This window comes from Artemia sp. Qi Xiang Cuo, chromosome 6, assembly GCF_049724085.1.
Source record: "Artemia sp. Qi Xiang Cuo chromosome 6, ASM4972408v1, whole genome shotgun sequence".
Taxonomy (NCBI): domain Eukaryota; kingdom Metazoa; phylum Arthropoda; class Branchiopoda; order Anostraca; family Artemiidae; genus Artemia; species Artemia sp. Qi Xiang Cuo.
The window spans coordinates 39,675,001-39,700,896 of NC_142799.1; the positions used below are offsets into that span (position 1 = coordinate 39,675,001).

Consider the following 25,896-nt stretch of genomic DNA (forward strand, 5'->3'; position numbering starts at 1 on the left):
CGTTTTGTGAAACATGTTAAAAAGGTAAGCAATTAATTTTTCATGGTAGTCACACTAAAATCCTTGCATGATTCCAGTTCAAATAAGGTGAAGCATACCTACCTATCTGCTAAAAGTTGGTATTTAGGGAGAAGATTTAAAGAGGTTTAGGAAGGGGGGCTGTTTCATGCTTCTAATAGTACATTCATACAGTCTCTGTAGTAACTGAAGCAGTAACCTAACTCTAAAAAACAGAAGGATGTAAAGAATAAATGTGAAATGTTGAAAGATTCCCATTTTTATTCTTTTCAAAATACTTAAATTCTTTAAGTTTAAAGGTACTAATCCAAAGTTATTGGTATAAGTGCAGTTGCATAATTTCTAAAAAGTGAGAAATAAACCCACACACAAAACTAGAGCTGTCACTAGCCTTAATTTTTAGGAGAGGATGCAACAGGTTTTGCTGGCTAGCTTGTTGCCTTATGGATTGAAATTTTGGTAAAATTGCCATGCTTAAAACTTTGAACACATAAGTAATTAAAACTGTATTTTTGAACCACAAGGTTTGTTTAGCATTTGGCTTCTACTTCTTAATATATTTTGGACACTGAAGCCCCTCAATTTTTCTACAAAAAAAAGAAGAACTTACTGGCTACAAAAATATAAGGATAATATTCTTGTATTTTTTGTAACCAGGACATTGATTTTGAATTAAAGTCAAGTTGCCATTAAGCCATGGCTAATTTGGGAAAACGCCAAGATAGATAGTCAGGGTGAGAGGCAAAGCTGGCATAAGCCTTTTTCAGGATTATATAAAAATAATGTAATTTTCACTTGTTGATAGGTACTCTATCACCATCCTATCACAGAACTAAGGTAGATAGCCATAGAACTAAGGGATGATCAAGAGTTTTTGGTAGATAATATGCTTTTAAAGATACATGTTTTGATTCAAGAATAATTATAGTAAAATTACAGAATTGATGGCGCAAGTTATATATTTTAGTTTTGTTAGTCATTATGCTGATTTTTATATTGTTGCAATTTTTGCTATATATGTATAAAAAAAAGAACAAGTGGCTCTCTGCCTTATTTTCCCCTCTCCATTACCAGGCTGAACAGGGTCAACTTGACAACTGGGCATTTTTAGTTTCAGGATACTTCTGAATGCTGGAAAACTTCATAAATGTCTAAATCAAAGCAAGAATATCTTCAAAAATACCTCAGTGGCAATAAGAAAGAGAAAAGGACAAAAAAAACTGGCAAAGATGCTATAAAGAAAAAGGGGTATGTTAGAAAAGATTGTACACATTTGCTGTTATTTCCAGTTTGTTTTTCATTTTTAGGAAAAGGTAATTTTAACAATTTTGGTTTATCCTAGTACTTATCCTAGGTTTATCCTAGACTTAAGAGCTAGCGTATGCTTCATAGTTTTATAGTATTGGGAATGCAATAGCGGATGTTGAAACAGTGGCGCCAATTCACAAAAGGAGGGGGGGGGGTCACGGATTTTTTCGATTTTTTTAATGAGGATAAAAAAAAACAACAGAATAACATTGAGTAAATATACCTATAACAGGGGGTAACCATATATCTTAATTCTTTTAATTAGCAGCTATAGCAGAAACCATGATTTACTACATTGCAGCTACCACTGCAACAACAATTAAAATTATTTCTAATTTTTTTGTGGTTAATTACAAAAGGCACTATATGTAGCAAATTCCTTTAGAATGAGCCATTAAATAGCTATATATAATGTTTCAGTACCCTGCTAGCTGCAGAGAAGGAGTAACGGATAAAAATGCTTTTGATACAGAATATCATGGTTGTAGCCAGTTTCCTTGTTTTTCAAGCCAACGGATTTTCCTTGTTGTTCAAGCTAAGGGACTAAGTTTCCTTTATAGGGTTTTATGGACAAGGCGGTTCTAATGGTGTACTTTGTGTTTCGATCTGACAGCATTTTTAGGAGTTTTAGGAGTACAGTGCTATTCAATAGCTGTGACAAAACAAAGAGGAGGGGTGACAAATAAAAATCACCAGTTAGCCAGTCTTGCTGCTTTAATATAGCACATAGCTAAAACAGAAAATTGTTGTGAAATAGAAATAAGCTGGTGTTGTTAAAATTCTAGGGGGTGAGGAATTCCACATCCTCCCCATTTAGCGCACCTGTGTTGAAAAAACCTTCTCTTTAACATTCTCTGTCTTGCTCTTGTTCTCTGATCATTCTTAAATGGGCTGAAATCTTCAGCTGATTGTCTGAAATATAAATGGTGAGCACATTTTTCACACATCTTGCTTGACCATGTGCCTATTTATTGTTTGGTTTGCTATGATTTTTTTAATGTTTGATTGGGGTTCCTAGAGCACAATTCTTAGTACCTGGGCCATTTATACCCTTCCTCTTTGTGATTGCACAGGAATAGCATGGGAAGTGCAATTCGAAGGCCCTGGAACCCGATCACTCTTACCCACATCCCTCTATCTTAGGTGAATTTGACATGTTGTTTCTCTCCTGACTCTTGACCATTCAGGGATAATATATTTAGGGAATGGGCTTGAGTTATCGAACAAATTTCCCCAACACGCAGGGCAGTAAGTGCATAGTCCACCAAGGCCGTATCCAGGGGGGGGGGGTTTACCCCCCCCCCGAAATTTTTGACCGAGTCGAAAATTAGTAAAACCTTAGTAAAAATTAGTCGAAAACCGAGTCAAAAATTACCCCCCCCCCCCCCGAACAAAAATCCTGGATCCGCTCTAGTAGTCCACGCTTGGTGTTTAATTTCCGCTAAGATTGGTATTTAGGGGGTTTGGATTCACTAATATATACGCTAGTCTTAGGATTCTTCAATAATTGTAGGTACGAGTATATACTCATACTGCAGTATGAGCATTCTTAAATAGAGCAAAGTATGGAGTCTTCATCTTTTTATGATGAGTTCCAGATTTGACCAAAGTTTGTACACAATGATTTCTCAGTTTATTGACTACAGGTCTAAATTTAAATATGGAAGCCCTAGATTAAAACATGTTAAGTACATATTTCGCAGGTGGTGTTTGATTTCAACTAAGTGGATGTTTTAGAATTTTTATAATCACTACTGGGAAGTATGAGAATGCAACTGTAATGTACGTGTCCTAAAACAAAACAGTTCAAACGAAACAAGACAGTACAAATCAAAGCTTGTTGATGACATATCTGAGGCTAATGTTTCAATGTACACACAATAAATTCTAGAACAATTATTAAAAAAGTACAGAAACTAAACTGGAATAATAAATACTTTAAAAGTAAAAACATGCTTTTATCTCCAAGTGCAATAAAAAAATAATTCTGTTTACCTTTTAACTTGGGAAATTTGAATATTTTAAAGACTAAACATGAAAGTATGGCGCGCTTAAGACATAAATAATCCTTAGCACTTACTGATAATCGTTCGGTCTATATCTTCGTACTGAAGCATATGACATTGCATTGAATAGTCTTAAAATTTGTTATGACCTCCCCATGAATTCATTTTTGTTATTAAAAAGTTTAATTTTCCCGGGTAGCTGGAGAAAAATCAAAATTTCTTGTGGTATTAGAGATGAAATTATCAAAGAACAGTTCTTAAAAATTTTTTATTTTACTTTTTTCAGTTACAAATTTTAGTTTAAAAAGTTGTATTGACTGGGAGTATAACCTGGGCCACCTGCATAGCAAGTCAGTATTCTATCACTACATCTTTGATGCCTACTTGATTTATATAGTGCTAATTAAAATTAAATGAACTAATTGATACATAACGATTGCTTATAATTGATTCTTGTATTGACAACGACTATTGATAGTCGTGCAAAATTCAACAAATTTCAATAGTTTTTCCTGATTTTTTGTTTTGAAAACTTAAATTTCTACTATGGACTTTTCAAAATTAGTAGCTTCATATAAAACGGAAAAAAGCAAATTTCTTATTCGTAATAAATTCCCTTTCATTGTATGCTGAACATTTCTGTTCTTTTGTCATTAAAATCATGCCTATACATAGGGGGGGGGGCAATCCAGTTTTGGATCCCCTCGCCAACCTACCGCCCCCGAGATTCATCTAAACTCCCTCAGAGATACAAGTATTTTGCTGTAAAAAATGTTTTATTTTTTTGACTATCATGTCCCTCATGCTCTTGGAATTACCCACTAGAATGCCCCCTTCATTCAATTCTCTTCCTGTGGGTATCTATGGTTAAAATAACAAGTTCGACATGTAGGCTACAAAGGTGAAATATAGTATTATCAGTTTATTATACGCCATCATTAATTAATATTTTTATCTTACAGAGGTATCAGAATTATTGACGACGATTACGACTTTCGTAAGATTAGTGTTCTATATAAAGATGAAGAGCCTGAAGAATTTCTAACTCAAGAAGAACGACCCCAAATAGCAGATTACGTTGACGAAAGACCAAAAGAGGCTATTTTAAAAGAAACTTTTTCTGATCGGAACAAGTGGAAGACTGTTGCTAGTTCTATTGAGGACATAACTTTGCGTGAAGTTAATAGACGGGTTCGACATGATTCAGAATCTGACGAGTCACCAGTTCGTAGATCTGCTAGATATGACACTGATTCTGATGTTAGCTTGCCTCATCAAAGAAAAGGTGATGATTCGGATGTTTCACCACCAAGGAAGAAAAAACAGGACTCAGACTTAGACCTTTCTCCTACTAGGAAAGTAACTGTTAGTTTAAGAGATACCAAAGGAAAAGATATTGACTCTGATCAATCTCCAGTCCGTATCAAAGTAGAGCATGATTCCGATTTGTCGCCAAAGAGAATGAAGGATCGTGATCTTTCTCCTGCAAGGCGAATGATAGAACGAAACTTAGAAAGGAACGGGCAAGGTAGTCGGGAAATTTCCGGAACGAAAGTTGAACGAACGCTCGAAGGAAAACGATCAGGTCTTCAATCGAAAGAGACTTTACGACACGAAAATATGGAAATAAGAAAAAAAGAAGTTGAATTATTCAAAAAGGTAAATACACTGTCTAAGCCCAGCTATTATTTATAGTATGCCACTTACAAAACTAAGTTTTTTATTTTATTTCTGCAATTTGTTTTTTTAGCATTTAAACTCTGAAGTAATACCTAAAGAGGTGATGAGGTGGTAGTATCATAGTATGAGTGATGACGATAAAAAGTACGTCAAGTTACTTTATTCATATTGATCAAACCGTTCATGCTAATGAGCAGTAAGTAAAGAGTAACTCTTGTCAGTAGAAGAATCTGAAACTTTAAAAAACGAAATTCTGATACCAACATTTATGGGAAAATTATCTTTTCTGTCTGGTGATTCAAAACACGCAAAATTTATTAAGTATGAAGCTGTCGACCGAAATTTATTAGTCATAGAACATTCGCATGATTTTAGAAAAAGAGGGAAAACACTCCCATTTAGAGTGACCTTGAGGAAAATTACACGAACAAATCCAACACCCCTAAGAACCATACTGCACAGGATTAAGGCCTTTACTGAAAATAATTGTATTTTTTCTCCATTGTTTGAATAGAAGTTGAATAGCCCTGTCCCCCTTAAATGTTATCACGCATCACATTTTTAGAGGAGAATAATCGTTCTTGAAGCAGTGTTATAGAAAAAAAAATTAGTGTGATGAGCTCGAAAGGATTGAGGGAGAGGCAGTGTTCCAATGCCTTTTCAGGGGGTCGAATGTGCAGCTGGTATGAAGCCCCCACAATTCGACCTTTTTGACCCCCAGGCACTCTAGTCCCTCCCCTATCCCCCATGGTGTCGGTGTCAGATCGAAGTTTTGAAATGGCTGTTTGGCTCAAAATGGTCAAAAGGTACAAAATATTTTACTTCAGGGAGGACATGACCCATGTCACCCTATGGTCAAGGGCTCTAAATTATGCAGATGACCTAATTTTACAAATACATCTAATTTTATTAGAAGAGGTGGCTTTGTTCTCCGTTTCTAAAATCGGAATCATGCAGGGTACTTTAGTCTGTGATAGGGAAGGGATGAAATGGGTTCACACGTCTTGACTTAATTGCCAAAACAGCTAAGTCCAAGCAGTGGACTGACTTAATACAGAAACGAGCTAATTCGAAACTGCAGAATTTAGTTGCATCGTTCCAAAACAAGTTTAGAGAGACTGTGACCCTTTCACTCTCCTTTCACCACTAAATTTTTAGTGGGATAAAACAATGATATCTAATCTGCATAATTGTAGGGGAAAAAAGTGGTCCGCGAACAGTTGACGCAAAAAAGAGAGGTCCTAGCTTGGGTCCTAAACAAGCTACGGCTTTAGCCAGGGATTCACCTGATGCTAACATAGGTTAGGTGCAAGATCAGAATTTTACTCATGGCCTCATATTGTCTCGGAGCAAAAGAAGCCGAGTCTCGAATCAATTCTAAATTGTTGCGAAAACAGACTAAATCCAAGCCATGGAATCTAGGTTACACGGTGCAAAATGAACTAAGTTTTGACTCAGTGCCCCATTAAACTGAGTCCAGGGTGGTTCTAGGGGGGTGGGCAGGGAGCACTTGCCTTGGGGTCATAAATTGTAGGGGCGCAAAATTTCAAATAAATAAGTATAATTTGTAATTTGTAATCATTCTGTAATTTTGAAATTTTATTTTTATTTAAATAAAGTAGATGGCGTAATTGGCAGTAAGAATAAGGATATTGAATCCGGAATTTTCATTTTTTTTTTGTTCAATATCCTTATCACCATTCCTCGAAAATAAAAGAAAGTAGACAGAATTTAATTAATTTTAGTGTTTTCTTGTGATATTTTGTAATCAAATTGTGTTAATAAATGAACATTTTTCTAAAATTTGGCCTGAAAGTTTTCGGGAGACAGGACGGGTGTGCTAATCAAGATTTTGCCTCGGGCAGAAGAGAAGCCAGAACCGCCACGTGCTGAGCCCAAGCTACGATCTGACCTTGGTATAAAGACAAACAAAACCTTGACTCGGCGTAAAAGAGACCTAACTTTTGATTCTTTGTAAAATGATTCTGTCTGATTTGAAGGTGGAGAACACTGATGCCTAAATACCACTTTTAAAACGAAACGTTGGTAATTTTTGAAGCAGTCTTTTTGGTTTGCTGAAGCAATGTTTTAATTGACAAATCAAAAATTAATCCACTATTTTCTTTTCTGTACACTCCAAAGGAATTTATTCAAAATAAAGAAAATGATGATGAAAATTTACTGCGTGTCCGACTAATGAACTATCCTTTTTTGAAATATAATGATGTACGAAGGATGTTCATTTTTAGCTCAAATTTGCCATTAAAAAAAGGTGGAAATAAAGATATAATTTTATTTTCAAAAGTAATGTACAGTCAAGATTACTTGTTGACATAATCGCTTTGACGATTGAAGGATCTGTTTTGTCTGTGAACTAGCTTTGTAATACCATCTTCATAAAGTGTTGGAAATGAGTCCCACCATTTTTTAGCTTCTTTTCACCTCAGCAGCGCTGCCCCCTGAGCCACTTCTTTATTTCGGGCAAAAAATGGAGCCATTTGGCACTACATTTGCTTATATGGTGGGTGTATGAAAATGAAAAACATTGGATGCACACAAATTTCACAGACAAGCCCAAAAATCAAAGAAACATTCTATAGCCACTAGATTATAGTTTCACGTTTTCTCATTGCTATGAGTCCCATTGACCCAGGGGCTTACAGATACATTTTTCAAAATGTTCACAAAGAAAAAAAAATTCCTCCCGTTTTTGGCCAATCAAAAACGCTTGTGCCAAGGAAATGCAGGTATAAGTTTCAAGATTATCAGAAAATAAAGTTTTATAACCTATTTTTGAGCCCGTTTTTTGGGCTGTGCCGAATCTAAATTTCTTTCTTGCATATGCGTTTCATTGAACCTGGGACTTCAGCATGAATTTTACAGCCATCCGGAAAATGCGGATGGTTTTTGATGCGAATCAAAAACGCTGGTGCCAAGGAAATGCAAGTATAAGTTTCAAGATTATCAGAAAATAAAGTTTTATAACCTATTTTTGAGCCCGTTTTTTTGGGCTGTGCCGAATCTAAATTTCTTTCTTGCATATGCGTTTCATTGAACCTGGGACTTAAGCATGAAGTTTACAGCCATCCAGAAAAAAAGTTTGTTGGCCCTCTCTTATTTATGGGCGAACCAATATTCTTTTTTCTTGCTTTTGTTTGTGTTTTCGGGACCTCTAGGTAAAAGGACTTAAGGATATAGATGTTGTTCCTACTTCCTTGCATTGAATAAGTTCCACAAAAATATATTTTACAATGTAGTCGACTTAGACAAATTTAGTGTTTAACGGGTTTCCGAATTGTTTTTTTTTTCAGGCGCCTTCCGGTGTAACTGGGAGAGGAGCTCAAACAGTTGCACGAGCTGACAAGCAGCGAGCAGAAGATGAGAAACAAAGGAAACAGAAAGAGAAGGAGGAAAAGATCCAAGAGCTAGAGAAAAAGTACAAAGCTTGGGGAAAAGGGTAAGGATAATTTTGTTATATCTGTCAAATAATAAATTGAAATGAATAAACGCTTAATTACCATTGCAGTAATAGCTAGCGTAGATGCAAAAATATTTCTCTTTGGGATTTTAATTCGAGTGGTTGGTGGGAGGAGGATCAAATAAGGAAGGTGTTTTGTTTTGCAAATTACATAGCAATTACATAGTGCTCGGGTATTGTAGTTGTACTAGGAATCGTCTTTGCGCGGTGGTAAAACATATTTCTAGACTTTCAATTCTTGAGAGTGTAATCACCCAGCCACTAGTGGGTGCTAATGGAGTGTGATATAAAAAAACGTCATTACTAGCTGTTTTACAAGAAACGCTTTCTGTATTTCATTCTCACATGTACTTGCCAGACTGAATTTTTTACATATGTAGCCTAGTAGGCTATGTAAAATTACCTTATTGGTAGTCAATGAGCTAGAGATACCGAACCGTTTTTATTCACTTAACTCCTTGTCAGTCCATCCTGCCTCCTTTTTAGTAAATACGCCTTTTTAGCAGTATCCATATTCTTTGTTTTAACCGTTTCTAACGAATAATAAAATAGCAAGGGCTAGATTAGTTGAAAGAAGATAGGGTAGTTTAATAAATATGTACACAGTCTGCTGGAACCTTTCAGCAGAAAGGGCTCTTGTAAATAAGGCCCAATGTTAAGTCAGAAAAAGAGGGAGAAATTACAACTAATAAATCTATATAGTATTTATTTAATTTACTTTATGTTTCTGGTGGGTAATGCTTGATGGTATTCATTAACATTTTCAGTGAAGGACATGAGTTTCTTATCTTTTGAATGCCCCCATTCTTCGATTTTACATAAAAAAACAAATTGGTGACGATTTATTATTTGGTTTTGCCCAAAACCAAAGGTTGTATTTCACACTTTGATCGAAATTGGGCCTGAGAGTGAGAAGTTGATTTATTATAACAGATTGAGTTTAAAAAAGGGCTTTATGTTTATGTACAATACAACATTGAATTATCCAACACTGTGAAAGAAATGATTGAAAAGTAAATGTAAACGAAAGGCATAACCATGAATACCAACGCGGCGAGGTTTCGATGGAAGATTGGTATTCTCAAAAGTATCAAATGCTTTAATTATGTCTAAAAATATAGCCTGTACTCTTTAATAAGAATCTAGTGTAGAACTTATAAAACCCGTCAAAAATCAAAACGCATGCTCTGTAGGTATTCCTTGGAGAAAACCCAATTGCCTAGAATGGAACGGAAATGTTTTCTTCATTACTACAATCAGCTCAAAATGTGTTAATCTTTCGAACAGTCGTCAAATAACCAGAAGCAAAAACATCGACTGGTAATTATTTAGATCGTTTTTGGCACTTATTCTAAAAAGGGAACAGCTAATGTCGATTTCAAATATTCTGGATACACGCCATTTTCAGGCAGAGATTAATCAGACACAAGAATTTACTTGATATGATCCAAAATATAGATCGAACCAGCATTTTACAACTAAGTGTCAGTGAAAGGGTTCAATAATAAATAAATTTTACTAAGAACATAAAAAAAAAAAACCTTGAAAGCACCATTGCTAGGTTACCAGTCTAAACGTAATTGATCGCTTAGACCCACTTCGGTAGAATGCAGACACATTTAATGACCAACAAGATACTATTAATAGACGAGGTTGTTAAATATCTGGAATTGTCATTCTCGCATCAGGATTAGTCGCGGACTTGATAAATTTCGACGCCTTTGCAGAAACTCCTTTCACTTCTTTAAAATTATTTCCAATATACTCCTTCGATTTCTAGAAAGTGAATTTAATTTTCAATTATACTCTTTATAACGCCCTTTATCTTTATCCGTAAACAATAGTCTGAAAAAGTTCTTCATGTATTTTTTGGTTTATCCTAGCACTCCCTTTTCTCATTATTCGTGGATTCTTGCACCAATGGAGTCATCTGGTCATGTCAAGAGCGAAATTTGTTATTCACACCATGAACTCACTCCTGGAAATTGAATTGCTCCTCAGAAAGCTCACTTCTAAACCCACGTAGGCAATCCCCATCTATGCTTGGTTTTTGATTTATTTGATTACCTTGGGGGGGGGAGGTATTTCTATTGAGACCATTTACTGTTCATATTATCCCAAAGTGATTAGATACGCAATTTGTAATAACTGTAGGAGAGCCATACTTAAATCTAAAGAGATTATCCCTAAGTGATCAGATTCGCTATTCGTACTAACTGTAGGAGAGCCATACTTAACCACATCGATAATAACGGACGCTGAAGTCTTAGTAACTTATAAAGAAGTTATGTTAATGGAGGAAAAAAAAACATAGCTTGCCATAACATTCAAAACTTCTTAGCTGCAGATTCAACATCGTCCGATTGATAGAAATTAACGTTAAGATTACCACTTATGAAACATGATACCTGTAACGTCGATTAAGTAAATCATTCATATTTTCGATAAAAGCATCGGCCTCTCCTGACAGGGGCTACATTTAAAAACTACCAAAATTAAAAAGAAGCAACAGATTTCCAAAACCATCGATTCAAATTAATTTTACACTGCGATTCCGTCACACTGTAATGAAACCCGATATTGCATGTGTAACTGGTAACGAGAAATATCTTGAAGTGCTGAATTGTGATCTTTCAATAATGTTTCTGTTAAAACTTTATTACTACTAAAAAAGCAAACAAATTCAGAACCGGAACATGCTATTCAATTGCTATTCAATCTCAAATAATTGATTCCAAGTTTTTTTTTTATTCTTTTCTACATCTCATATTACACAATTCCTTCAAAACCACATATTCTGAATTCAGAAAGTCGATTGCATTTGCACCTTCATCATCTTTACGGAGAATTTCCCGCAAACATATAGAAAGATAAACACTCATTTTCTCAAGTTCTCTCAGCCTATTATCCCTCAAATCAACCATTATCGAAATAAAACAAAAAGTGAGGTGAACAAAGGAGGAATAAAACAAGTCAGCTTATAGACAACTTTGATTCCAACAATACTGATGAGAGGAAATGTCCTGTGTAGACTATTACCCAGAGACCCTTACACATCAAAAATAAAATAATAACATGATCACAAAAGAAAAAAAAATAAGAGAAAAATAATCCCTTATTAAAACTATAATCTGTTCCAACTCTTCACACACACGCAATATTATCAATTTTTAACATGGAGCCTAATGAATAGAAAAGATAACAAAAATGACTCCATGTAATTGTAACATGCCAAAAATTAAAATTGATAAACTTTCACAATCAAATTTGATAACGATTTTTACCACTGGCTGGCCTTTACCTTCTTTGTAAGCACGCTTTAGACTTGCAATTGCTGAAGTAAGGTCAGGTAGAATTTAGGCATTAAATCTTTTTTTCTGTCGAGCATATATAGACAATGGAATTGATTTCGTAACCCAATCTTCTTTTCTGGGATTTGACATCTGTGGATTTAGCATAGTAATTTGGAAGCTTCTTCCTCGTTTCTGGCACAAAATGGACGGGAAAGGGGGAGGGGCATCGTCTGTGATAAAAATGCTTGTGTAATTTGTGATAATTTTTTTTCGTTAATTTCTTAGCGTTTTTAAATATCATTACACATGACAGTCTCAATGGTAATCCAAATTAAACGAATTTTTTCTATTGATTAAATTCACCAAAATGGTAATCGAAGTCCGAAGTCTCAAGTAAACAAACCATTCTTTTCAAAAAAACATAAGTTTATTAACAGATGATTTTATGCTCTCTCGGCTATCTTATATTTTATATAATTTCTTTGCTTATTTCAGAATGAAGCAACAAGCAGAATTTTCTACACATTTGGAACAGATGTCGCACGAAATGTCAAAACCTTTGGCGAGGTATGCAGGTGATGTTGATTTAGAAACGCATTTGAAAGAACAAATTTACGAAGAAGATCCAATGACTGCTTACGTAAGCAAGAAAAAACAGAAAGGAAAACCTTGTAAGTCAAATTTCTTAAGTGTTTAGCCCGGCTGAGACGAGTGTTTAAGTTAAAAATAGCTGTGATTCACATATGATTATGCAGGGAGTAATTTCTCCTGTTTGTACAATTTGGTCTTTGATCTTTGAAGCTCATGTTATTTGAAGCTCATATTGATCTGTTCTGCGGACACAGATAATCTGAAGCTCTGATCGTTATGTTGTTTAAAGCTCATTTTGCACAGATGCAACTGCCAATCTTGGAGCTTCAAAGCCAATTCTACTAGCATACTTGTACACGGGTCTGAATCTCAGGTGGGTAAGGGTATCAGGGTTTGGCTGATGGACGACATGGAGAAATGGCAAAGACCTTAAGGTTTCAAAGGAAAATTGAGGTCAGATGTTGGAAATGCTCTATTATATGGTTTGGAAGTAAATTCCCAGTTTTCTGAGTAGGGGTATTCCCATTGTTCAGTGTTCAAAGCAAAATTGAGGTCAGATGTTGGAAATGCTATACTATATGGTTTGGAATTAAATTGCCAGTTTTCTGGGTAGGTGTATTCCCATTGTTCAGTGTTCTTCTCCGGAGAGGGAGAAGAAGAGATAGACGCTCAGCTGGGTGTCATCAAGTCAAGAGCACTACATCTCCACAGGACATTGAAAGAATTCAAATGTTTTCCAAATGCTCTGACGGAAGTGTGAAAATGCCTTATTACATGATTTTGAATTAAATTCTCAGTGCTGATATAGCTTTGGTGAGATATTATCATTATTATGTTATAATTTGCAGCTGTAGGTACTAAATCCTTTCGAAAAAAATATGAAACGATGGATTATTTTTTCCGTTATTACTACTAAGCCCAACATTAGATCTCAGGAGAATGTGGATATTTTCTTGCAAGCGATGGCATATAATCCAACCGAATTGATCCCCAAATATATTCTTAATAGGCCTGCAAAAATTTTCGTTGGTACGGAAATGATAATCCATCGTTTCATGTTTTTTTCGAAAGGATTTAGTAGCTACAAATTTTTAGACAGGGTGCTTTTCTTTTCGGAAATATAGGAAACAAATTGTATGGACTTCTAGAAGCTTGATCTTATAAAAGTTTAAGTCATACATCTCCACTTGATCTGGATCCATCTATTAGGTTGAAACAAACCTACAAGGTTTGTTTCGACGTTTGAGATGTCGAAACAGAACTCAGGCTTAGACATTTGAGGCCTAATAATCTGTAATAACGAATTTAATCTTTTATATTTTTCTATGAAGTTGAATTGTTTTTGCGATAAATTTCGTGGCTTTACATCGTTAAAAACGTAGGGCCTCAATCGCCCTCAGACAAGGCGTTGATCCATATGTTCAGTGTCTGTACATGAACAATCATCCGCTCAACTACGTTTTATCCCTAGAATTGTGTCTGTTGAAACTTCCTTTCAAAGCAGACGACCCCAGATGACGGTGCTGCATCTTACAACGCTATTCTTCAAGTACTCATTACAGGGTGTCTCTGCGTGTAAGTAACCCGAACGCACCATTTTTCTGCGTATGCGCTGTATTGGTTTGGCAAACGGTAGTTCAAGTAGAGATAGCTTGTTGGTGAGAGCCTAGTGGGTGTACTCGCAGAAAAAAGCTACTGGTGGCACATACAATTTCTCATTTCAAGGTTGTAAAGATATTAAGGCCTTATTTCTTTTCCTTTATTTCTTTTTTTTTGCAATTTTGCGTTATCATGCATTATTTGTATTAGAATGCATCTTTATTATTATTAGACCAAAATTATGGGCACATTATGCAACATTATATTGAAAGCTTTTGCGGTATAAAAGACAGCAGGCTGTTATCTGATGCACAATATATATTGTCTGGCACCCTATGCTATACTCTGATGAAAGCGATGTAAAAAATCTCAGCCTCATGCCGTACCCCTGAGCCAGAATTTCAACCCAATCCTGATGCTAACAGTCAAGTGTCGACCCAGTGCCATTAAGGCTGTTAAGTGTTTAACGTTTCCGGTGAAATCCATGCTTCTTATCAAATAATCCTGAATTAGGAGTGTTAAAATGCCAATTTAACTACCATATTTTCTGCCTGAGTTGTGAAGCGAGTGAAGGAAGGTATCGGAAATCCGGCGAACCGTAATTGAAAATCTTCCCAGTTGATCCGTCATTAGAATTTTGAAACAATAGAAATGATTTTGCCTCTCTAGGGACGATACAGCAACCCGGTTCAGTATTTGGGGAACTACTCCATATCCTACCTTATTCTGTATTTATGTAACAAATTAATGAAGAATTTGAAATTTACCAGCATTTCTTATAATATTCGGAACTCCTGTACCTTCACTAATTTTTTGGATAATTTGGCTCCAATTTCAAATCCTAAAATCTGACATAGTAATTGTTAAAATTTAATTCATAGTTACCCTGTAGCAAAATGTTAATTTTCATTATAGCCGCATTTATTCTTTTATGTTTTTTTATGATTAGAAAAACTAATTAAATTCTTTCTATTAGAAAGGTGATAAGAGTGAGTAAAGGTAATTATAGAGACATTGGCCTGTTTCTGTAGAGAACAAATTACTTGGTATGATGACAATTTTTAGACTTGGAGATGCTGTCGATAAAGTTTTAAAAGAAGAACAGTGTTGTTTTAGGAAGGGTAGAGGATGCCTCGTCCAAATTTCCACTATTAGATTACTAATTGAGTAGTTTCTGAGTCGTCAAACTCCTTTAAGTCACAACTTCACAGTATGAGCAAGCGTTCAATTTTGCTGATAGAAGAACTTTAGCGAAGGCCCTATCCTTGTAGGGTATACGAGATACATATACATTAAAGGGATTAGTGCTATGTACGAGAATGATATTGCTGCGATTAAAGTCGGAAATGAGGTTAGCAGCTGGTTTTGTATTAAATCAAGAGATAAGCAGGGTCGCGATCTATCCCCATTTATATCAATATTTTGATGGACTTTATCCTAAGGAGCACAGGAAAAGCAATTGGAGAACTTGGAATCAAATGGAAAAGTAAAACTCTTCTAGACTTAGATTATGCTGGTGGTTTAAGCATCCTAGATGAAAATTTTAGCAAAATGAATGAACTTTAAGCGGTTTTGTGAATTCAGGGTGCAAGAATAGGTTTGAAAATTAATCCTATAAAGACAAGTCGCTAAGACTAGGAATAAGTGTAGATGAAGAGGTATTGTTGTGTAACGGCAGGATCAATCGAATGGACAGATTCACTTACCTAGGTGTTATTATTAGTAAAGACGATGGGTGCAGTGAAGATGTTGAAAGCAGACTAGTCAAGGCCCAGGGTGCTTTTTCACAATTGAAAAAACTTTAGAAAAATAGTAAAATAAGTCTGCGAACCAAGATTAAAATATTGATAGCTATAGTGTAGTGATGATAATGGTCAATTATGGTTCTGAACCGTGAGCGCTCCGAAAAACTGGGGATTTGCTTAATGTTTTCCAGAGAAATTACACACGGATTGTTTTAGGTGCCCGACTGACTGACCGTATTTCAAACAGTAAGCTGTACAAAAATTTTGGTTCAATCCCGCTTTCTAGGGCTGTAATGGGAGAAAGGTTTAGATGGCTAGGGCACGTTCTGCGGGTGAAAGATAAACAGTTTGCTCAAGATTGTCCTTGTCAGCCAACCTTCTAAAGCCAAACGAACAGCAGGTCATCCCCGAATGGGGTGGGAGGATGTCGAAAGGAAAGATTTAAGGGAAATGAGAACTTTTTTGCAGGGTGTGAAGAGGGAGAATTGATAGATTGGGATGGAGGTGCAGCGTGCGTTGCTGTGGTAGCCCCAGGCGACTTGGAGCCACAGTCAGTTGTTAGTAGTTATAGTAGTACTAGTTGACTTTACATTCATAAAAACTCAAGTTCCTTGCTGTTCAGTCACATAGTATTTATTTTCCTTTTAGATCAATTTTAAGTTCTCTTTAAATATCTTTGTAATTTTTTTTTTAATTTAACATTATTACTTTTACTGTTTTCCCTCCTTAACTTTGACGGAGAATTTTAAATTTCCCAAGGCCTTTTCAATATATTCTGGGTTTTCAAGAATAAAAAAAGGCATTTACAAATATTTTGATCCTTTAGTGACATTATTAGGCTTGTGCTACATCACTTCATTAATATGTTTTTCAAAAATGCATTTTATTTGGTGGTTAAAATAGTTTGATAATGTGTATTTTTTAAAAGTTATATTTAATCTTGATAATCATGGTTTTTCTTTTTTTATAGCTCATCCGCAGTACAAGGGTCCTGCTCCTCCACCAAATAGATATTGTATAATGCCAGGGTACAGGTGGGATGGGGTAGACCGTTCAAATGGATTTGAAAAAGAGTGGTTCCAATCACAAAACAGAAGGAAAGCGATAGAAGAAGAAGCATACAGATGGCGCTCCGAAGATATGTGAAATAGTTTATTGGACTGAATTGACCTTGTAAGCTATTCTTGTATATTAAATCTTTTTTTGTACCTTTGATAAAATATTTGTATATATATATATATATATATATATATATATATATATATATATATATATATATATATATATATATATATATATATATATATATATATATATATATATATATATATATATATATATATATATATATATATATATATATATATATATATATATATATATATATATATATATATATATATATATATATATATATATATATATATATATATATATATATATATATATATATATATATATATATATATATATATATATATATAAACTGGTGCAAAACCTAGCCGAGTCCACACCCAGGGCAAAAACAGGTGAAATTTTTACTTGTTGCAAATGAGCAAATCCTAACTTAAACAAGCTAAGTTGAAGCTGCAGACTGGCTTGGTGTGGAAGCTAAATCCAAATTTGGTGTGAAATGGAACTAAGTGCTGACTGGGTGCAGTCAGGATGTCGAAATGGCTGCTGCCAGCCAGACCCATAGAAAACCAAATTTTAGGCTATGATTTTAATATCTATCTTTTTAAAATAACCGTACCCCCCCCCCCCACTTCCCCACTCTTAAAAAAATTGTATTGACGTTGTAATTTTAATAACCGTGTACTAAACTACGGCGCATCGAAAACTTTGCCTGAATATTTATCTTTTGCCTAAAATTTAAATCGCAATCGAACATTTTAGTTTTAGGGCAGAAACGCTTAAAAAACATTACAAGTACTACTGCAATTAAAACATAATGAAATTACATAAGTCAAAATGTGAGCAAAATTTAAAGGAAACAAAAAATTCAAAGAAAAGTTTCTGGGGAGGGGAGTCGTTTTTATTTCATTATTATTAAAACAGCATATTTTTTGTTATTAATTCAGAGCGTTTTTATTCCGTGCGAATGATCAAAATTAAAATAACGGTCAAATTTATAATACTGCTACCACTACTAACAACTCATGAAGCACCAACTCACCTGAGGCAATACAGCTGTGCACGCTCCTCTTTCCCCGCCATCTATTCGAAGCTTCACTCTGTACCCTTCCCTATTAAGTTTTAATTTCCTTAAACCTGTTCTTATGACCTCTTCTCGCCCCATCCGAGGACGATTTGCTTTTCATATAGCCTGAAAAGGATGGCCAAAAAGCACAGTCCTTCGCATTCTGTCGTCCGTAAAATGCGACCTATGCATCTTAACCTTCCCTTCATTTTAGCCCTAGAACGTTGGATTTTACAACATTCTTCGTATAGCGGAATGTTTGATATACGGCCAGTCAAACGAGCACCTAAAACTATCCTTAGACGCTTCCGCTGGAAAATATTTAACAAATCTTCCTCAGCCTTTTTAAACGTTTCAGAATTGTACTTAACCACTATCAATCCCGTAGATTCCAAGATTCTAATCGTATTTATCATACTTATCTTCCTGTTCTTCCGAACTTTTTTCAACTGTGAGAAAACGCTCCGCACCTTGAGTATTCTACTTTTTACATCTTCGTTACATCCACCGTCTTTACCAATATTACTACCCAGGTAAGTGAAGGTATCCAATTAATGGATTTGTTGTTACACAACATCATCTCTTCACCTTCATTTATTCCTACTCTGAGCAAATCAGTCTTCTTTAAATTAATTTTTAATTCCTTCTTGCATCCTGAACTCTTAGAACTATCAAAAATTAATTTTGTTAACATTTCCGTCTAGATTACACGAATCATCTGCATAATAAAGATGTGTAAGAGTTTTACCTTCCCATTTGATTTCATTTTCTCCCATAGCTTTTGCCGTGTTCCCTAGCACGAAATCCATGAAAATAATCCATGTAATGGATTGGGACACAATCCCGCTTATTTCTTGATTCCACAGTAAACCAACTACTAACCTCACTTCCTATCTTAACAGCGGCAATATTACTATACTTTAATGCACTTATCTGGGAAACAGTACAGGGACAGGAATTTCCATCAGCTAGAATTAAGTGCCTTTTCATAATTTATAAAACTAAGGACTAAAGGGCTCTGATGATTCAGACACTTTGTTTATCAATCTGCATCTTTTAATGAATAGCATCTCATAGTCCAACAAGAAGCACGAGGCTGTAGTTTTTTTCCTAATTAAATTGAGCTATTGCCTCTATAATTGCCACATTTACTCATATCAACTTTGGTATAAAGGGCGTTGATTAGATTTTTCTAAAAGTCACTAGGCACTTCCTCGTTTTCAAAAACGCATTCATACTCTTCAGCTAATTATCTCTTATTTTGCAACCAGCTTGTTTCAAAAACTTATTTACCACACTATCAACATCTGATTCGTTATTATTTTTTAATGTATTTGTACGATCTCTAACTCCTCCTTTGCAAAATAAATTTTCGTTTACTTCCAAATGGGCAAAGTTTCTTAGCTCGTGTCTAAATAATTTCCTACAGCTTTATCACGGTTAAACACGTTCTCAAAATATTCTGCCCATCTTTTTTTAACACTTTGCTTATCACTAATTGAGGCCCTGTTCCTATCTAGGACAAGTCCAGAGTGACAGCTTCCTCTTAACTTCTTAACATGCCTTAAAATATCTGATTTTATGCCGTTTGGCTGCATCTATCTATTCCTCGGCAATTTTATCAGCCATCTCAGATGTCGTTACTTCATACATTAATGTATTCCCCAGTTTCCTTGCTTTCCTTTTATTTTCGTATAATCTATCTCTTAGAAACTATAAACCTCTTGTTTCTTCGACCAGATTTAAAGGATTTTTGTTTATATTTTTAGCTGTGTTTCTAACTCTCTCGCTAAGACACCTTCTGCTACTCGCAAACTATTTATTTTAATAAATTTAAAATACTCTCAGGTTTCATTTCCAACTGTTCTTGTATATTTCCTCTCGAATTCTATTTTTGGAGTCTATCAATGCCATAACAACACCCTTTGTAAATTTCAGCTCTAAATTCACTCTAGACACAAGTAGATGGTGATGCTTACTTTTAACATTAATAAAACTACTCCTGTATACCCTAGTGTCTTTTATTCATCTTGCTCGTTTTTAATTAAAATATCATAATAGGGTTGGCAGTCTTGATGTAATGTTATATTCAAATACTGTATTTGTTATGACTAAATTATTGTAACAATAAAATTGTAACAGCGTTTTACCGTTGCTATTTTCTTCCCTAAACCAAACTTACCCAACACTATCTATTCCTATTTGTGCCAACCCGGGCATCAAAGTTCTTTCAACTGTGTTTTTACATGAAATCTTGCCAATTTGTTACTGTAACTGCATGTAAAATTCATCCGAGTCCCTACTGACTTATTCAGTTAGTTCTACGGGACATGTACCACCATTACTGATACCTTGCACTTTTCAAACAGTTTGTCATAATGAACTGTAAGTAAGGAGCGATGTGGCTCAATAGTAACCGAAATTCTAAGAAACAGAGTCTTGAAAACAATAGATAAATCAAAAGAATCGAATTTCGATGCTTATTCAAAATATGTGAAATTCATCAAATTTAATGTGACCCCTCAAAAGTTACGAGCCTAAGAAAATTCACCCAACTTTTAAAAAAGGGGAAAACACCCCCAAAATATCAGGTGATCTTGGTGAAAAGGACACATCAGATTCAGCATACCAGAGAACCCTACTGTAGAGGTTTCAAGCTCCTATGTACTAAAATGTGGGATTTTGGAATTTTCGACGGAAGAAAGACCACGGATGCGGGTTTATTTGTTTTTCTTTTTTGTTTTTTTTCCCAGTGTTGATCGTATCGAATAACTATGTCTTTGAAGATGACTTGACCCCCCACAGTCCCCGGGGGAAGGGCAGCAAACGTAGTGTAATAAAAATTAAGATTTAAATAATTAAGAAATATTTTACTACACTCACATGAAAATGTCCCCAAAAGCAATAACTACGAAGAGCGTTAAACATCTTTAAGGAAGTAATAAAAAAAAAAATATGAAACAATACAAATTTATTTGTATATCGAACATGTACAAGGAAAATTATTAAATACTTAAGGGAGGATAGGATAAGAGAGAATATGCTTTTGAGTGGAAGACAGTAGAGCGCAGTTCGGAAAGATCTCTATCCTCTCAAAGCGCCCAACGGACACACTGCTTATATATTGAGAGATAAAATTAATCTTGTACGTCGTCTCTATGGAGCTACAACACTGATTATTCTTGCAAGTTGTCTTACTATGTATATTCTATGTAGGTGTCAGTAATAATTCATTTTTTTTTCCACATTGTTTGCGAATGGTGTTCAAAACAATGCTTCCTATTTTTGTGGCCTCAGGGAACTCCAAAAAGATCACACCTCAACTAATAATACCTGCACGTATGACAAACGTCACATATTTTTATTTGTTATTTCAAGCAAATTTATGGTCCTATGTCAATTTTAAATTCTTGGTCAACCTTCTTAAGACCATAGGTGGGTGTTCCTTGTTTGCCTCTTTTTTAAATTCTTGATCAGCATGTCTAAGACTCTAGGCAGGCATGCCTCCTTTCCAAAAACTAACGTGACAAGTATGTGTCCAATAAGAGAGTCATTCATACTCCTACCGTTTACCCATGCCCCAGCCATTTAAACATTTGCCTCTCAATTACTTGGACTATCTGTCTTGGCTTTTCTTTGTCTACAATTACCCAGCCCAGTCTTGATGCAACCTATTGCCCTAAATACTTGATAACTTCAATTCAAAATCGTTTTTTTTTGTTTTAAAATGAGAGAAATATCACAGAGATGTAACGAACTTATGTAGTAAACACAAATAGTACCCAGAGTAACCAGTGCTTTTTAATTGTCCTTTTTAAGTGTCCACTTATCTTTCCTAACCGCTTTCCGAGATAAATATTTTGTTTAAAAACTGATTAAAATTAGATATGGCAAATGAAACAGAAAACCTACTTAGAGAAAATCAATTAGTCGCAGCTTTAGTAGAAATTGCGAAATCTCTACCGAATACGAGGGAGACACTGCTGTCGGCCAATTTAATATCCGTATGGGCTAGTTTGTTCAAATGGCTAAATCAGACCTAAAAACCTTAAACAACGTGCTTCTTTTAATGTTAAAAAGACAAGCCTTAACTTTTTTTAAACAGATTGAATTAACAATAGGAACAGATGTGAATACACCCATAAATACAATTGATAAACTACAAGCTACCTTTCAGAAAAGATTTATTGACACAAGCTCTTCTAATAAATTAAAACATGGATTAATTTCCTTTGAACAAACTCAAAACGTTAGGGAGTACCTACATAAAATCAGAATATCGACAGAAGCTCGATATGACCCAGGGGAGGGAGAACCATACGACAAAATCATATTAAACGCATTCGAATAATGGTTGAGTCCCAAGTTATATAGGTTCCTAATCTAAATAAACATCGAAAATCTGGAATTAGCCGTAGAGGAAGTGAAAAGGATGTGTGAAATAGACTATATCGTCTTCTATATCGTCAACACCAAAAACTGTCTATAAATAACCTGGAAACAAATCGCCCAAATCCTCAAGATACCCTTCACCAAAACCGACATCAAATTTTGTTCGAACTCTTACACCCCCAAGACAGAGAGTAGTAAGTTTTTCTCCAAGCAATCAGATAAAACAAACCACTAATGATCAACCACTAAGATGCTACAGCTGTAATCGTATAGCCCATTTCGCTAGAGATGGCCTAACGAAATACAATCTTCAACCAAATTATCGTGGTTCTGGTCCACGTTTGCTCAGGGGAATAAATACCAGGGGATATAATGTGAGACGAAATAGGGGAATTCCTTCCGCAAGAAGTGATTATTGTAATACGACATACAATTATGCGCAAAATGTCCAACGCGATACTTCGCAATATCGCGGAAGAAAAAATTACCCAAGGAGAGGTAATTGGGGAAATAATACAAGCCAGTGAATTCCGAGTAATAACTCCAATTGTTACTACGGGAAATCTAATATTCAGGAACTAAAGCAACTCGAATTCTCTCGGAAACAATTCAAGCCTCCAAAACCTGTAGGACCAAACTTTGGCGGCAAAATGTATAATAGGTCCAAAGTATGTACTATACCAGTCCTTAGTGCCAACCAAATTAAAACACTGCCCATTTTTTATAATTTTTTCATAGCCAACAAATATTTCACTGCACTTATAGACTCAGGAGCGTCGCTAAATGTTATAAATACTTCCGTGATTAGTAAATTGCCTTGGTTCATTCAAAAAAATTTATAAGATATACCTTAATTTATCAAGTGTCACTGGACAAAGATTAAATGTAACTGGATCCATAATTTTAACCTTTCATAAGGAGGGTAAGAAATTTTCTATAAACATCATAATTTGCAAAAACCTACCTTACATAGCAATTAGTGGCTCAAATTTTTTAAAGTCATATAAAATATTATTAGATGTTGCTAATTCAAAATTCATTTACCCGACAGAAAATAATACAACATCCAATATAATTCAAGTAAATCAAATCAAGAGACAAGGCAAAGTAAGAATCCCAGACATGAAGAAATATAGAATGAAACAAAGTAAAGAAATTTCTGAATTATGGAAAAAATGAACAACATCGGAAATACACATAAAAATCAATGCAAATACAATTAAATCCTGTAAATAACAAGACAGAGAAATATTACGGATTTTCAGTTCGAAAAGTGAAGATACCTCCTAAATCTGTGAAACGAATACAACTATCTCAAATGCTGGAACCGACAAATGATAAGGACGAAATTTGGATTGATTCGCCTTCCGAAGAAAACGAGTATAAGGATTTGGCATGTGACGAGTAAACAATTAATTATGAAAAGGGTAAAGCCTACATTTGGGTAACAAACACACATGATAACGACACAATAACCTTAAAAAATTGTGCATATGTTGTCGAAATCCAATTAACATCTGAAACGAGCATTATCCTGTATCTAATAACCAATTTTTCGAAAAATTTGACTTGAGCCACATAATAGATCAGACGTTGAGACAAAAATTATATGAATTACTATGGGATTATAAAGACCTTTATTCAACGTCAGAAAGTGATATAGGATTAATGCCGTTTTATGAGCACACAATCCAAACTTCAGGGCCACCCGTTTTCAAACAGCCGTATAGAATTCCGTATAAACGCAAAAGGTGTTTAAATAATACAATTCAAGAACTAGAAAGGAATAATGTCATTTGGTGAAGTATTAGTCCCTATTCAGCCCTGTGATCTTTGTTCCAAAGAAAAACGATTTAAGACTAGTAATAGATTATAGAGCCTTAAATAAAACATGTTGTTAGCGATAGGTTCCCCTTACCCAGAATAGACGAAATTCTGGAGTCAATATCAAATAAAAATAAAATATTTACTCGTTATCATCAAGTCAGAATTGCAGAGAAAGAATCCACAAAACCGCCTTCTCCACGACCGAATGTGGAAGCTATGAATTATTGCGTGTCCCATTTTGACTAACAAAGAGCTCAAGTGCTTTGTGCAGGCCTTTAATCCACTTGTTACGGGGCATGGAAAATGTAATACATTTTGTAGATGATATTTATTTGCATGAGTGAAAACACAGATGACCAGTTAGTAACTTTATCAAAAGTATTTGAGAAATTCAGAGAGGGAAATCTAAAATGCAGACCGGAAAAAGTAAAGGTATTGAAGCAAAAAATAAGATTTTTAAAAGTGGTCGTGACGAAAGGTCAGATTTTCCCTGATCCGGATAAAATAAAATGGGTAAAAGGTCTTAAAACCCCCCAAAAAATCAAGCAATTAAGAGGAATTCTAGGACTAACCGGCTACTTTCGCAAATTTATTAGAAATTATAAACAATTAGCTGGACCCTTGACTGACTTGACAAGCAGTAACCCGCAAACAAAATCCTGGTCCAGGGTAGCCCAAGATTCCTTAGAAAATCTAAAGAAAGCACTCACGTCACAACCCATTCTAGCCTTACCCAACTTACAAAAAGGAAAAGTCATAGTATCTACGGATGCATCCAATAAAGGGATAGGAGCTATATTATCACAGATGATACATAGAGCGGAGACAGTTATTGCATATGGGAGTCGCATCCTAACCCCAGGTGAAAGCAACTACTCAGCAACCCAGCTAGAACTATTACCTATAGTTCACCATCTGGAAAAATTCAGACATTATCTGGAGGGACAAAAATTTTAACTTCGATCAGACCATAAAATTCTTCAATATTTAAAAACTTTTTAAAAACCTACAGGTATCCTTGCGCGTTGGCTATTAAAAAAAGGAAAAGGAAAAATAAATAGAAGATGTCAATGTCATTATAAAACCAAAGGGAAGTCGCAAAAGTAATAAAAACACATGTAAAGAATAGTATAGCCAGCGACAAAAATAAACGGGGAATTTTATCCTAAGACAACATAAGGGCAAACCAACTAAAGGAGATAATGGGCATAGCATTAATTAATTATTACATGAATGACAAGGAACTCCCCGAGGAAATGAAGGTTTTTCAAAAAGAGATTGATAACTATTACCCTGATCCATAGGAAATTTTTTTGTAGAATAATAACAACGATCAACCCCATTAGGAACCAAACTTCAATAATCCCAGTCTTACCACAAAAATTGGAAATCCCTGCATTTGAATTTTCCACTCAGAAATAGGAGGGCAGTTTAGGGATTACCAAAATATTCCGTAAGTTAAGACAATATTTTTTCGTGCCTTCTGTTTTAACTAAACTCAGAGACTTCATAAATACATCTGAAGTTTGTAGCCTTAGAAAAAATCCTCAACTTTACCCCAATACCCCATTAGGAAAAATGCCAACAGCCAAATTTCCATTTGATATAATTTCTTTCGATCTATATGGAACCAGTGGTGGTCTGTCCATTTGAAATAAGGGTCATGTATGTTTACTTTCAGTAATAGACCACTTTTCAGGATTTACATTTGCTAAAGCTTTAAATGACCAAAGTGCCAATACTATAAGTAAGGCCCTCG

The 25,896-nt window shown here is 34.9% G+C and overlaps 1 protein-coding gene across 5 annotated transcripts in view; it reads left to right on the forward strand.

The window, feature by feature from the left end:
• The window catches only part of LOC148951219 (uncharacterized), a 55,611-nt gene that overhangs the window by 13,801 nt on the left and 15,914 nt on the right, over positions 1-25,896 (forward strand). For all 5 annotated transcript variants that reach the window (XM_089090739.1, XM_089090737.1, XM_089090736.1 and 2 more), the window contains 5 exons: positions 1,130-1,266; positions 4,295-4,991; positions 8,324-8,469; positions 12,279-12,454; positions 16,689-16,891. In XM_089090739.1, coding sequence (XP_088946865.1) covers positions 1,166-1,266; positions 4,295-4,991; positions 8,324-8,469; positions 12,279-12,454; positions 16,689-16,864 — 1,296 coding nt within the window. In that variant the 5' untranslated portion in view covers positions 1,130-1,165 and the 3' untranslated portion in view covers positions 16,865-16,891. The remainder of the gene's footprint in view (positions 1-1,129; positions 1,267-4,294; positions 4,992-8,323; positions 8,470-12,278; positions 12,455-16,688; positions 16,892-25,896) is intronic.